The sequence below is a fragment of the Prionailurus bengalensis genome, chromosome D1 (genome assembly GCF_016509475.1).
Source record: "Prionailurus bengalensis isolate Pbe53 chromosome D1, Fcat_Pben_1.1_paternal_pri, whole genome shotgun sequence".
NCBI lineage: Eukaryota > Metazoa > Chordata > Mammalia > Carnivora > Felidae > Prionailurus > Prionailurus bengalensis.
Genome location: NC_057346.1, coordinates 48,236,089 through 48,252,397, shown reverse-complemented (window position 1 = coordinate 48,252,397; position 16,309 = coordinate 48,236,089). Strand labels below are relative to the sequence as shown.

The window sequence follows — 16,309 nt, the reverse complement described above, 5'->3', positions numbered from 1 at the left end:
ATCCATACAACCTATAATTTTCCTAAGAAGAAGGCACTTTTTCAAAACATTTGCTCCAATAAAAGACCTACTTACAAGTCTCTTTCCTTAAAAATTACTTGAGAAGCAAAAAACAAAACCCAACTGTTCAATATATAAGCTGCTGGTACATGACAATTTTTACAATAGTATTACCTAGGATATACAGAATAGGAAAGGGATCAATTCTACCCTAACGTTGCCCTCCTCCCCAACCACAAGTGCCATTAAATAACAAGTCTGTCATCATTCTACAATCGTCAGATCTGGACATTCTAAAAAGCTACAACCCAAAAAGTCAGAACTCCAATGATGTTTTCTCTTTTCACACTACAATCACAGGTCGGTTTATCCCTGGATTCTTGTTTATGTTATCAACATTCCCACTCAGAAGGAACAAACAGCAAGTCAAAGTGAAGGAACATTTGCAGTTAAGAGGAAGGACTATGCCACTGGTCAGGAAAACCATCTCTGGGTCAATCTCATGAGGAGATTTAAGGCAGAAAGGAAACTGGACCAAAGATCCTCAGAGAAATAAGGAAAAATCTCAGTTTCACAAAATTTTGTTACCTAAGGAAGTTTCCCGAGCACCTATCAAATTGGACCCCAAATGTCCTTAATATGACAGTTTGGTCAGTGCCTCCAAAAGCAGAGGACAGATTAGAAATAAAAGCTTGTAATGCATCTTAAGACTTCCAGGCCATTTTATTTTCTTAGAGAAAGATAACTAATGAGGGAAATCTACACAGATATTCTCTAGGAGCAAACAACTAGTCATGCTGAATAAAAGAAATACAAAGCCATTCTCTAAATGGCCATGACCATTCAATTACAAATATAATTCTTACTTCTTGTAAACACTTGAAATGATGGTTTGGTTGATCTGAAAAGATACCAAGCACCCCTGTGAAGTCTGGTCAGTGTTACTGAAAGTCCCAAATATGTGCTCCGAGGACACAAGTACTGGAGGAAGGCTCAGGGATTTATAATGCCCCCTTCAGAACCAAACACGGTAGGAATTAAAATAATGCAGTATAGCAACAAGTTTACTAGAGAGCTCCTGGAAGAAGCAAATATTTCAGCTGCTAAATTGATTTCACCCTAAAAAGGAATATTAAGTCTCTGTCCAGACACTCTATCAATTGAGGATTTCACCAAATACTCTGAATAGCGGATGATCCTGCTTAACCCCCAATGCTCCATCCCTAAGTAGCAAGGCTCCAAGAGTTACCCCTTGTGTAAGTGGCATGGACTACATTCACAGTGAGAAGCAGGTTCTCATCCCAAGCTAATAAAGACTGCGTCTGTACTCAGACTAGCAGTCCAGAGCAGACAGTTGGCAAATCGGAAAGGTAATCTTCATCCCCACTCATTCCATACCTTTTCTGATTTTGCCTTCCTGGCATTGTGCACGAACCTGCGACCCAGCTTCTTGGCATACCAGATAGAGGCAAACATAGCGATGCCAATGGAAGGAATTCACAATGAAGCTGCTGCACAATCAACTTCCCACCTCGGCTCAGAGACAAACGGAATCCGGCTGGAGCTGTCACTTGCAGGCTGTTGCTTTCTCAGTTCCTCTCATGCTGGTTAGCCGAGGGAGAGGGTGGGAGGAAGGAGGGGGGTTGGGGGAAGGCAGTCCTGTTTGGCCGGTCTGCAGGTATATTTACATCCTGCCAGCAGGAGGTCCGGGTGAGGCGGGTGCTGCCTTCAGGAGCCGGCTCTTACACATCCAGTCGCTAAGTATCTGTCTGCAGTCCTTGGGCACCGTCACCAAACTCCATGTGTGTCAGGAGGAAAGGAAGCCGCAGTCAACTCCTCCGGGAGGCGGCTCACCTCCCGATCTAGGCTCCGGCATTTGCACTCCTCGCTTGGCTTCCCTCTGTCTTGACAGTACGTGCTGGCGGCAGTGGCCGCGGAAAGACAGATCCACATACAGCCTCGCAGGTAAATCAGCCAATACAGGAGCTGCCAGGCATTGGGGGAGAGGCAAGGCCACCACGGAGCTGGCCCTGAGGGCACAAACAGGTGTCCCTGGAGCCTGAATCCTGCTCTGAACCTCCAAGAATTTCCAGCTGTTAGGATGGCTGGAAACAGAAGTGTCCCTCCTTTGTCTCCCCTCCTCAACTTCTTTTGGTCCAAGGAAAGTCTTATCTCTGATTATCAGCCATTGTTATCTACAGCTTGCAAGAGCAACACTTTATTTCTTTGGAGACTGGACTGGGACAAAGGGCAAAGTGAGGAAGAAACAGTGCACTCCTAAATGCTAGGGTAGATGTCCTTAGTTTTCAAACTCCTGGGTTCTACTCTAAAGCAACCAGGGCCTCTTTTATAAGCACACATTTTCTCAAATTTCAATGACTGGGAGATGGGAGAGGGGCTTAAATCTACCTTTAAACTAAAGTGCAGCAATCTTCTCCTTTTTAACCCCAGGGTTTTCTTGCAGTAATATCCAGTGTTAGATGAAGAACTGTAATAATCGCTTTTGGGAAGACAGATTTACAGCAAACTCTTAAACCATGCTCCTTTGAAGAATTTTCACTTTTGATTCTACCACCAGGTGCTTTCAATTCCAAGTATCTTATTAGGGCTTAGACTATTATGTGAGGCTTTTTTAAAGATAAAGTCAATTTTAAGGGACAAGTCTTTCCTCCAATGAGAGATAATGGTTAAGCTTTCCCCATCCTACTAGATGGCAAAAAAATAGACTGCTCATGTTGGCAGGGAAAATTTTCCTTCCAATGACAGATGAGACTCAATCCAGTAAATGTTTTCCAGCTGATCTGACAGAACTGCCCTAAGAGCACCTATGGTCCAAAGAGTGTCAACACACAGATTTTGGAAAAGAATTCCCTTCTCTCACTCTAAGTCACTTGAGGTTTACTTTCAAAGAGAGTTGGGTCTTCAGTCAACCAAAAGCTCTTTTATAAGATGTGCTGAATTCCTTCCTTATCTGTGGGGTATACATTCCAAGATCCCCAGTGGATCCCTGAAACCATGGATGGTACCAAACCAAACCATGGATGGTACCTATATATACTATATATATTTTTCCTATACACACATATCTATGATAATGATAATGTTTAACTTATATTAGTCACAAGAAGAGATTAACAGTAACTAATAATAAAAAAAGAACAGTTCTAACAATATGTTGTAAGGAAAGTTATGTGAGTATGGTCTCTCAAAAATAACTCATTATATTGTACTCATCCTTCTTCTTATGATAATGTGAGATGATACAATGCCTACATGATTAGATTAAGTGAGGTATGTGATGTCAGGCATTGTGATATAGCCTTAGGCTACAGCTGACCTTCCCCAGATAAGTCTTTGTTGTTTGGTTGGTTTTTTGTTTTTGTTTTTTTTTTTTTTAATATAATTTACTGTCAAGTTAGCTAACATACAGTGTATACAGTGTGCTCTTGGTTTTGAAGGTAGATTCTCATGATTCATTGCTTACATACAACACTCAGTGCTCATCCCGACAAGTGCCCTCCTCAATGCCCATCACCCACTTTTCTCTTTCCCCCATCCCTCCCATCAACCCTCAGTTTGTTCTCTGTATTTAAGTCTTTTATGGGTTTGCCTCCCTCTCCGTTTGAAACTATTTTTTCCCCTTCCCTTCCCCCATGGTCTTCTGTTAATTTTCTCAAGTTCCACATATGAGTGAAAACATGAGATCTGTCTTTCTCTGATTATTTCACTTAGCATAATACCCTCCATTTCCAACCACATTGTTGCAAATGGCGGGATTTCATTCTTTCTCTTTGCCAAGTAGTATTCCATTGTATATATAAACCATCTCTTCTTTATCCATTCATCAGTTGATGGACATTTGAACTCTTTCCATGATTTGGCCATTGTTGACAGCACTGCTATAAACATTGAGGTATAAGTGTCCTTATGAATCAGCACTCCTATATCCTTTGGATAAATTCCTAGTAGTGTTGTTGCTGGGTCATAGGGTAGTTCTATTTTTTATTTTTTGAGGAACCTCCACAACTGTTTTCCAGAGGGGCTGCACCAGTTTGCATTCCCACCAACAGTGCAGGTCTTAAAGAGGATTATCTGCTTCCTTACAGTGGTTGACTGCAGGTAGCTGATACCTCAGAAGTAAACCCATAGATAAGGTGGGATTCCTATAGTAGATATCCTTGTAGGAACTGAAGGCAGAACAAGACAGTGTAGGATAGGACAGTGGTAGTCAAGACCCATGTCTATGTTACTTGCTAAGGTAACAAATGGTGCCTTAAGTGGTGGTTAGCACAATGAAATCAATGTGTGTTTGTTGAATGAATAAACAACCTGAGTGCTAACACTGGCTTTGCTTCTAAGCTCCTTGTTCTCTTTGATCTGCCTCATCTGTACAGCAAGACAATAATGCAGATGATTTTTAAGGCCCCTCTCTGCCCTCTAAGTCTATGATTCTGATTATGAGTCTTCATGTGAGTACTGAACAGAAATGTGTGATATTCACCAGGGGCTAAGGCTCTGGCAAAATGACTCAGTGATCTGAAAAGCTAACAGCAGAACCCTTGGGGCAACCCAGATCCTTCTACCTTCTTCAATGTGCATACCTGCCACCCACAGTTTGGTTTTGCCATCAGCTGTTTCTTTTGCCCCATGTTCTGACTTCCTATGAATGTGACTTTTTTTGAATTTCCTTTTGTCACTCTTCAACAGCCCCTGTGCAAAATTTTCCACATCGCACCCTGTAGTCTTTGGGGGAAAAGTGCCATAAAAATCCAGCAATAAGTAAATGATAACTCCTGCTTAGTTTTCAAAGAGCTACTCAGCAGGATCACAGCTTACCCTAATATGATGCTAAAGGTATTCATTACTCCTGCATACAAGGTTGTCCAAACCATGTTTTAGTTGAAAGACTATTCAGTGAACAGAATAAAGTAGAAAGAAAGGGGAAAGGTGGGGGCAACCCTCCCAAAATTAATGAGTAGAAATTTCTGTTTTTAATATTTTAACATGGAATTAGTCCATAAAGAGGTGAGAAAAAAAAAATGTTGAGCTTTCAAACCACTGATATCATAGAGGGAATCAAAGAATGTTAATTTACTCTGATGGGACTGCCAGATCAGAAAATAATGTTTGCACTTTCTTCATAAGATAAGATTTCCTAAGTCACTAAAACTGGAGCTTGGAGAGATCTTTGATGTTTGATCATTTTGTTGGTTGGTTTTGCTTTTATATTCAACCTTTAATGACCTTCTTCACACACCTGACCCAGAGGCTTTATTAACTTTTACAGGATGGAGTTCTCAAGAAAATAAATTGGGCCTACCAGCTAAGATTTTACTTTGAAAATAACAATAACTACTGTTCCTTAAACAGACAATTGGTGGTAGAAAGGACAGTGTGGAGTAAGTCATTTGTAGTCAAGACCCATGCCCATGTTAATGCTTAGCACAATGTAGGTGTCCAAACTATATTTATTCAAAGTGTCTATGGCGAAACAGGAAAAGCCTCAAACTGGAAAGACTAGAAGAGTTGATAGAAGCATAGCCACAGATTTTCAGTTGTAAAAGTTTTTTGAAGATGGGTGCCTTGTCAATGGGATGAAGTCATGGCCATAGTTGTACAACCATCTTCCCTGGGTTCTCTCTGAGTGGATGTGTCTGCTGCAAAACAAGGCGGCAGCTGCCTACAGTAACTTCTAATAGTCTCTAACCCTTGCTCTGCTGATTGAGATAAATAACTTTTGCAGCTCTGCTGTGTCAGGGAAACAAGTTTTCAGATGCTTTCCATCTGTATATCATCAGTACCTGGACAGACTTTTTCCTTTATAATTTCTTTTTTAATACCTCTCATATGACAGAAGCCTACCAGTGCAGCTGACTATGAGAGGCAACATTAATCCTTTTAAGCAGCTTTGGGTTCATGCCTCAACACACACACTGTGTGAGCCTCCCCTGAATTCTCAAGGTAAATGCAATGTTTAAATCAAGCAATTAAGTATTATACAACTACATTTTCTGCCTAGCACGTGAATGATTTCCTTTCAAAAAACACCTAAATATATCACAGATAATTATAATAACAGAGTAAACATTAAACCCTAGAAACTAGTATGTGGTAGCTTGAAAATCTATCTAGGTTAGGCGTTTAACATACACCAAAGAAAATGCATGTTTGAGACATAAACAAGTTAATGTACGAAACCAATAAATGTTCAGATATTTGAGTTGCTTGCATATGTGACATTCATATTTATAGTCCTTTGGTTAACATCTGATATTATCCTATTATTAAAAACCAGGTGTCAGATACATACCACATAGAATTTGTGACTGAAAGAGTATAAACAGAATATTTAACTTTAATTCACAGGAATACCAAGATGTTGGTATCAGTTACCTCTATAGAGAGTAGTGGGAAAGGAAGATAAAAACAGTTACATTTTGCTCTGTATGGTTGTGTAATATGTGAGTCTTCTACAATGAGAATATATCAGTATTGTTACTTGTATGACTAAAAAAGTAAGCAATACTTTTCCACAAAAATGTATTGATTTTTATTTCACATCAAACACTAGGGGCCCCAAAATGAGTAAGATATCCTCCTTTCAGGGAGTCCTATATGATTGGGAGAACAAATGTATAAAGAAATGTCAGTGTGGGATGGCTTTCTAACAGATGTGTGAAAAATAATGTGGGAAATCAGGAAGAATATAAGTTTTTTGGTTTCTTTATGATAAAACCACAATAATAAATGTTAGCTGGAAAAAGCACAATAATTAGTACCAATGTATATAAAAAGGCAAAGGAATAGCTTAATCTCTCTGTATGTTTTATTTGTATGAATAGCAAAAATGGTCATTATAACTTTATATGTATATCAGAATGAATGTGTACAAACTGACCCAGTTGCACATGGATATATTTCTGCCTTGAAGAAACAATCAGTTACAGACAAGTGTGGAAAAAATATTGGAACTACTATAAATAATAAGCCCATTGAATCTCATTATAATGGGCTAAACCTATCTCTTTTTTTCTGATTCCAAAATCATCAAAACTAATTCTTTGGTGTTTGAATATCTCACATACCTTTTCTTTTAAATGTGTACTCATGATATTTAGTCATCTTGAGATGTAAGCAAGTAATATGACACTACCCGTGTGCCTACCACCTAGATTTAATGAATGTTATTAACATGTTGCCATATTTGATTCAGATTCATTTTAAAGAAGTAAACCCTTTATAACATAATCAAAATCTCTCCACCCCACCTAACCTCAAATTCATCTCAAAGTAATGTGTACTAACTATTCTTGTACTTCTCTAAGTACATATAACTTTATCTACAGGAGGTAATTCAAAATATAATTGACAGATCATAGGATATGTCCATCTTGAACTTTCATTAAAAATTTCTCACCAACTTATATAATTAGTAGTTTAATACAAGTGTTATATTATAGATGACATGGTATAATACGACCTCATAATTTTTCCCAAACATCATACATAATGTTATATTCTTGTAGTTTGCATGTGCCTTGTCTTGATTGCTAGTGAGACTTAGCATCTTATATGTTTATTGGAAATTTGAACTGTCTTCTGTTCATAGCCTTTGCCCATTTTTAAGTTAAGTTATATTTATCTTATTGATTTGTGGAATTATTTTATGTATTCTGGACACTGATTCCTTATTTATTATAGGTGCTGAAAATATTGCCTCCCAATCGCTGACTCCTTTAAACTGCATTTATGTTTTATTATACACATATGAATCCTCACTAAAAATTAAAATATACTAAAATTTATCAACATTTTCTTTTATGCTGTGTACATTCAAAGTTCATAAGTACATTATCTTATATTTTCTTCTAAACATTTTTTTCCTTTTCACAAGTAAATTTTCATTTATTTTAAGTTTATACTGCAAAATAGAAACCGATTTTTCCCCATATGTATGGCCAGTTGTCTATCTTCATTTAAAAATTTTTTGCTGGTATATAAGAATGTTATTCCTTTTCCTTACTGACTCCTAATGCTACTAAGTAATATATCTAGATCATAGGAATGTGCATATAATTGTTTCTGGGCTCTTTTTGGATTGTTCTATTTTTATTTACCTGGGTCAATATCACATTATATTAATATGTTTTAGAATAAATATTAATATCAGAGGGGCTATTCATCCTTTTAATTTGATATATTTTTCAAATTAATTTTTATAAAGTTGGACAATTGATCATTTCATTACTACACCCAATATTCCCTATTATTAATTTACAGCATTTTGGTTCTCTCTTATAGTAGTGCCATTTCCAACCAAATCAGTCATTATCAGCATCATTATTTTTTTACAATTAAAGGTTACTCAAAACAACTCTCACATGCTATCCATTTGTTTTTTCATCTTTATTTTTAGCATCTGAGACCTCCTAAACTCCCTTCTTACTAATGTTCATACTGTAATAGTTATTTTTGCAAAAAATCTGTGATAATTAAACATACTCAATCTTTTTATATTTTTCCTGAACAGCCTACATTCAGCTTAGAGTTTGAATGATAGTATAGGGAAACGGGAGATATCTAGATTGACACTGATTTTCCCTCAGCACTTGGAAGACATTATTTCGTACTGTCTTCTGTCATCTATTTTTATGAAAGCAGTTTGCTGTCAATCAAATTGTTCAATTGTAAGAACTATATCTCTTTTTAATGGTTTTTTTTTGAAGATTTTGGTTTCTTAGTCTTTGTTGAACTGCAATTTCAATACAATGTTTTTTCCTAGAATTCTGCTTGGAACTCATTATGGTTCTTTAATCTGATAATTAAAAAAAATTATTGGGGCACCTCAGTGGCTCAGTCAGTTAAGTGTCCAACTCTTGATTTCAGCTCAGGTCATCATTTCACGGTTCGTGGATTGAGCCCCACAGAGGGCTGTGCTCTGTCAGCACAGGATTCTCTCTCTCCCTCTCCCTCTGCCTCTCTTTCTTATGCACACATGCTCTCTAGATCTCTTTAGATAAATAAATAAACATTAAAAAAATTCCTAGTGTTTTTAAATATTCCACCTCATTCTCTCTATTCTCTTCTTCAAAAATCTATAATATTTTTCCTGGACCATTTAATTTGACCCATCTTATTGCTTCATATATCTCTTACTATTCTTTTTTCTCCTTTCTTTGTGCTATTTTCAGGGTTATACCCTTAGCTCTAATTACTGGTTTTTTTTTAAAATTTTTTTAACGTTTATTTATTTTTGAGACAGAGAGAGACAGAGTATGAACGGGGGAGGGTCAGAGAAAGAGGGAGACACAGAATCTGAAACAGGCTCCAAGCTCTGAGCAGTCAGCACAAAGCCTGACGCGGGGCTTGAACTCACGGACCGCGAGATCATGACCTGAGCCGAAGTCGGACGCTTAACCGACTGAGCCACCCAGGCGCCCCATCTAATTACTGGTTTTATCTTAAGTTTTAATATATTATTTTCCTTATTATAGAGTGCTTATTGTTAATGGATTATACATATATATATATATATACACATATATATAATTTCTAGAGATTTTATGCATTTTATTTTTAAATCTACCTGATCTTTTATAATGGTATTATGGTTTTTTTTTAATTATGATATTTATTCCTTCCTTTGTCATGTTTTTAATTTAAAACACATTTGATTTGTAGTTGTTTTCTGTTACTCTTATAACCGAATTTTCTGGGAAGTCTAATCCTGCTGATTCCATTCATGGTGGATAGTTTCTATATATATCTGTACATTTTTATTCTAAAATCTTCTTTAGTAAAACTGTACTTCCTGTGGGAGTCCCAGGGGCTTTTAGTTACGTGACTGTTGCTACAGAATAATTTGCATATCCTTCTGCTAGTTGCCCAGAGGTTTCACTAGCCCAGGAGCACCTTCATGTTTAACATTCAGTTTAGTGTTATTCTCCCCACACAAAAGGGTCAAGCTTACTTTTCTCTTTTCCTACTACTAATAAAAATGCACTTCTTTATTGCTTTCCTGAGCTAATGAAAAAAGTTGTCTTGTTTTGTTTTGTTCTTTATTTTACAGACAGAGAGGGAAAGAGAGAGAGCACCAGCAGGGGAAATGGGCAGAGGAAGAGAGAGAGAGATCCCAAGCAGGCCCCATGCTCAGTGGAGAACCCTACATGGGGCTCTAGCCCATGACCCTGGGATCATGACCTGAGCCAAAATTAAGACTTAGTCCCTCAGCTGACTGAGCCACCCAGATGCCCCAATGAATAAAGGTTTTCAGGAGCTCTGTTATTAAATGACAATCCTTAGTTTTCTGTGTTATGCAATAGTCTCTGTTTCATTTCTCTTCCTTTGGTGATCATAAGTCCAAATGTCTTGTCCTGCACAGGCATCAATACTCCTGCACTCTGACCCAAGGGCTCATACTGAGCCCCACATACCCCTAGGATGCCATCATCAGTTCAAGATATCACTGCTCTGGCCATCATTTTATACAAACTTAAACAACTCAAACTGGCATGCCTCTACATTAACCCCAAAACAAACTGAAGAATTTAACTGGGCTACACATGAGGTTTTAGTGTTTAAAAACATAACTGACAATAGTATGTATAAAATGTATTGTTAAGTGTTTCATGTGAGAAATTCCAGGAAGTCATCTAATTAAAATGCTGTTCAAAAATCACTATATATAATAATCAATGGCCTAGAATTAACAGTGTGATAGACCACCATCACCACCACCACCACCACCACCACCACCACATTTGTGACCTTGGACAAGTAATGTTGAGTCTATAAAATGGGGTAATAATGGAAACTATACCACTGTGTTGATAATAAGGATCAAATGAAATAATATATGTGAACTATTTAGAGTGGCGCCTGGCACACACTATGGGTATGATAAAAATGTTTCACAAACATCTCTTTTCTGGGCCAGATGAATATTTTCTTAAGCTTTCTGAAAAGTTTTTTTTTTTTCTTTTTTGAGTCTTAGAGACTCTCTTCATTTTACAGATCACTCATAAAAAGAAAAACTCAAATGAATCCTGAAATTATAGAGTAGTTTTGAATCCATGTGTTATGATTTGCCCACATGCTTACAATTAAATTTTGCTATAATTGAGGATGTAGATTGATACGGCAATAACTATCAAAAGGAATGCATTGCTGAGTGAATACAGGTGAGAAGCAAAGTAGAAGAACATCAAGCCAGCAGCTAAGAAAAAAATGAGTATCTAATGGAACATGCAAGAACCTTGACTTGTAATAACAAAAAACAATGCAATACACAAGACCAAAGATAGTTTTCCCTAAACAGCTACACAGTGTTAAAAAGTAGTTGAGTGATTCTGTAACAGAGAATTCAGTTCAGTCTCTTCAAATCTTCCTGCCTTGCCAAAGCATGCTACAAATACAGTCATTTCAACACCACTCATGTGACCTGAGAGCATTGGAATAAGGACATTCCTATCAATTACAATTCATTACACAGTCCAGTACTGTACCTATCTCAACAACAGAAATATTCCCATCCATGGAAGTGAAGTGCTAATTTGGGAGTCAATGCTCTTAGTTTTATTTTTATCAGTCATCTTACCTCTGGGTATTGCACTATATAATCAATTTCTAAATCCCTCTTAAAATCAACTAATCTATCAGTCCATAATTTTATGACCCAAAAATTGATCTGTAAGTCAATGATCGTTCAAGTCCAATTGCCATTCTTGATGAAGTTTTAGTCTTGCAGTATCACCTTTTGGGTCTTCACAAAAGCAGTTTCTATTTTCCTGACAGACTACATGTACTTGCATCTTTCTATGTGCGATTTCCTCCATTATAGTCCTTTCTGTCCACCACTTCCTGCTGCTTGCTATTCTATATGTCATAAATCCTTATACATGTTCTGGGACTGTCCCAATAATTCTCTATGAAACACTTCCTGATCCCTCCAGACAGAGCCAGTTTGTACTCTTGTGCTAAAACTAACATTTCGTATTGCAGTTTGTACGTATCTCAGGTTTAGCTCTTATTACATTCATTTGTGACTACTTTAAATATTGTCCCCTAAATGACTATGAACAATTCAAAAAAATTTTCCATGCGTATTTATTTTTGTATCCTCAAGGATCTGAATAGTCTTTTGCATATAGCAGGCACTCAATAAATATATTTGAATAATTTAATAGTTATTTGCTGAATGAATGAACAAATGAGTGAGCATATCAGTTAAATTAAGCTGCTTCATACCTCTGAGAGAAAACAGGACGGCACTGTATAGACATACATTAAGCATTTATTATTACCTTCTATTTGTATTTTTACTTCATATTCATCTGCATACTGTAAGAGATAAATCAAAGTTTCTATAAGAACGGCTCAAAGTGCTTTGAAAAACATTGCAAAAGGTAAATCAGTGAAACTTCTTGATGCATGGCCTACAAGCTATCAATTTTTTCACTCTGTAATTCCTCCCCTCCTTAGGTAGGTACAGGTGATCTTTTACACAATTTAATAAAAACCAGGGGTGCCTGGGTGGTTGGGTCAGTTAAGTGCACCCCACTCTTGATTTGGGTTCAGATCATTATTTCATGGTTGTAAGATGAATCCTCGTGTAGGGCTTGGGCTCCATGCTGACAGCATGGAGCCTGCTTGGGATTGTCTCTCTCTCTCTCTCTCTCTCTCTCTCTCTCTCTCTCTCTCTCCTCTCATTCTGCCTATCCCCCTACTCATGCATATGCTATTTTCACAGTGCACACACACTCTCTTTCTCTCAAAAACAAATAAATATTTAAAACTAAATACATAAATGAAACCAAATATATAAATAAGCAAACTAACTCCTTCTTTCATTTCCTTTAAAATGAGACCTATTAATGAAAACATACAAAGTATTCCTTTTCCATCCTGCCACCTACCTGAAAGAGAAGCAGCAGCTGCTGAAATCCTAAGTGCAAATGTCAACTACAGATAGTGTTACTGGAAATATTCCTGATGTTAGTGGCAACCTCTCTCCAGCTTAAAGAATATATTAGTAAAAAAAAAAAAAAAAAAAAAAAAAAAAAAAAAAAAAAACTAATAGTATCACCATGTTGTACCTTCACAGCTGAATAGAGAGAAAAGGGAAGGAGACTGACTTGCTAGGTGCCTGCCCTATGTCAGCTACTTTACCTTAAACATGTTTATACGAAATTAAAGCACTTTGTCTTCAAGATATATAAATTCTTTCGCCCACTAAAGTACTTAACATTCCTTATTTCAGTATTTACAAATCTCATACATTTTTAATCATATTCATATACTACCTCTGTTGTTGTTTACTTTTTAAATTTAATTTGACTCACTTTTTTATTTAAATATTTTTTTAAGTTTATTTATTTTGCAAGAGAGAGAGAGGGAGAGAGAGCGAGCATGGGGGAAGGGCAGTGAGAGAGAGACAGAGAGAGAGAGAGAGAGAGAGAGAGAGAGAGAGAGAGAGAGAGAGAGAATTCCAAGCAGGCTCTGTGCTGTCAGTGCAGAACCCCATATGGGGCTTGATCCCACGAACAGGAGATCATGGCCCCAGATGAAGTCAAGAGTCGGACGCTTAACTGATTGATCCACCCAACCACTCTTAAATAAACTTTTAAAAGATGATTTGTCACGAAAATAAACAAAAATAAGGCTCGTCTTCTATACGTAATAAGTAACACACAAATATTACAATAAAAATATAATATTAATAAGATTAAAAAGTAAAATAAAAGCCAGGAATAATTTTTAAAGACTAAATTAAAAGAGAATCAATGGTTATATTGTAGTTCCATTTTTTTCTAATTTAAATCAAAATTAAAGTATAAATTAAAAAAAATACCTGCCAAGTACCATCTTCAGTGGAAAACTTTCTCATCTCATGTAATCACCTCAAGATACCTCCGAGTCAAATAATATTATCTTCCTTTTACAAATTAGGAAATTACATTTCTCAGAAATTAAGTAACTTATTCAGGGCCATTTTCCTAGAAGAATTAGGCTTTGAATCCTGCATTGTCCCTCACTTCTTGATTTTCAAAACTTATCTCGTCTTCAATATTCCTATCTTTAAGACACAGTACAATAGTACAGGAAGTATCACACATTGGCTTATGATGAAATGAAAGTAAATGAAATGGAGAAGGAGCAAGTGCTATAACTTCAGATAACATTCACTCACCCATGAACTGGCGTGGGGAACACAGGCTTTAAAAGAAAGAAAATCTGAGTTGGTCCTTAGAAAACAGATAAAAAGAAAAAAAGACATTTGTTTGCCAGGAAAAACAGCATGAGTTAAAGTAAAAGGGTTGGAAAGTATGAGGCATATTTGAGAAAAAGTAGAAAGTGAGGAAGAAAAGGCAATAGCTATACTATAATTAGACAAATGTCAATAAATGTTTAATCATGATAAACATGTTCAGAGTCGGATATCAGCGAGACTGATGAAGGCAGCAGATATATTCAGGGTCTTAATTAGGCATATAGTGGTAGGAAAAAAGGCCAGGAGAAATAGAAGAAACATTTTGTCTTGATACCCTAGATTAAATTTGGATCCCAATTGACTTCTTTGGCATAATATGTTACTTCTCAAAAAATTTATTACAACGGCAATTATCTATTTAGTACATGTATTTTCCTTGCTTTCCTTGTAGGACATTCCACAAAAGCAGGAACCATGCCTGTCTTTTCATCATTGCTGGAATAAAGTGCCTGGTGCATAATAAATGCATGAATGAAAGAAGGAATAACTGAGGAGACAGAATCTGTAAAACCTAACAGATGCTTTATAGGTTAAGAACAGGAAGTCCAAAGCAGCTGAAGATTTGAGGCCACGTGGGGTGGGAGGACTTGGAGATAGCTCTAAGACAAAAGAAGATTTTGCTTTACAGTGTCCTCTTCTTCATTTTCCTATTTCTCTCCTTGCCTCATTAAAATTGTAAGTATTCTTTCTTTTTTAATGTTTTATTTATTTTTGAGAGTACAAGTGGGGAAGGGGCAGAGAGAGGGGCACAGAGAATCTGGAGTGGGCTCTGTGCTGACAGCAGCAAGCCTGATGTGGGGCTTGAACTCACAAGCTGCGAGATCATGACCTGAGCTGAAGTCGGAAGCTCAACTGACTGAGCCACCCAGGTGTCCGTAAGTATTCTTATTTTATAGTCTCTGCTTTAAATTTTCAGTGTTAAATTTCTTAGGCATTTAATTCTATCAGTTCTTAGATTTTTCTGATTCTTCCTCTTGGGTAGTAGTTTCCAGGTGGGAGTTCTAAACTTTATTTGTAAGTTCTTCTAAAGCAGAGCATTTTTTTTTCAATAGGAAGTGTTATTGCAAATTATTTGGATGTTTTCTATTTCATTGCATTCTAAGGGTGTAACCTGTGCCTTGGGGATTTCCATATCCATATAAAAATAAAATGGGTAGGGGTGCCTGGTGACTCAGTTGGTTGAGCATCCATCCAAATCTTGATTTCAGCTTAGGCCATGATCTCACAGTTTGTAGGATCGAGCCCTGCAACAGCTCCTACACTGATAGTAGGGGTAGCCTGCTTGGGATTCTCTCTCTTTCCCTTTCTCTGCCCCTCCCCCATTTGCTTTCACTCTCTCTCTCTAAAAATAAATAAATAAACATTTTAAAAAAAGAAATGGGTAATGCTATGTTAACTTTTAGATATTTCAAGTTCTGATGGCCCCAGAAAATAGAGAAGTATATATGTCTAGTAAGAAATTTTATGAAAAAAAAATCTCACCTCCATTCATCCCTTTATTCAACACTTACTCCATGTTTCTAAGCAATGGGGAAATAATAATGAACTAAACAAATTAGGGGAGCTCACATTTTAGTATAGGGAAGAGATAATAAGAAATATAAATAGCAACATATGTAGCCTATTAAATATAAATACATGCTGAAGAAAAATATAAAATAGGCAAATGGAATAAAGAGTGTTCAAAGCAGTTACATTTTTTGATAGGTTGATTAAGGTAAACTTCATTGAAAAAGTAAATTTTGAGCAAAGATCCTAAGGAAATGAAAGTAAGCCAAAAGGATACCTGGTGAAAAATACTCTATGTGACGTCCTTAAGAAGGGACTGTGGCTGGTGTGTTTGATGACAGTAAGGAGGTCAGTGTGGCGGAAGCACAGTGAGGAGACAGATGGTACAAAATAATGTCAGAAGGATAGAGGTGAGTGAATGGGGTGTGGGGAAAGTAGATCTTGTATGCTTCATAAGCTATCGTGGGCACTTTGGCTTTTCCTATAAATGAGGTGGGAAGCAACTTCAGAGGGGCAGAACAACATGACTAA

General features: G+C 36.8%; 1 protein-coding gene across 12 annotated transcripts in view; it reads right to left on the bottom strand.

Moving 5' to 3' along the window:
• Positions 1-16,309, bottom strand: part of DLG2 (discs large MAGUK scaffold protein 2) — a 2,073,554-nt gene that overhangs the window by 902,612 nt on the left and 1,154,633 nt on the right. Inside the window, exon 1 of one of the 12 annotated variants that reach the window (XM_043580078.1) lies at positions 1,399-1,913. The exons of 10 other annotated variants lie outside the window; for them this stretch is intronic. In XM_043580078.1, coding sequence (XP_043436013.1) covers positions 1,399-1,476 — 78 coding nt within the window. In that variant the 5' untranslated portion in view covers positions 1,477-1,913. Of the gene's footprint in view, positions 1-1,398; positions 1,914-16,309 lie in introns of those variants that run through there. One more of the 12 variants, XM_043580081.1, reaches the window with a different exon arrangement.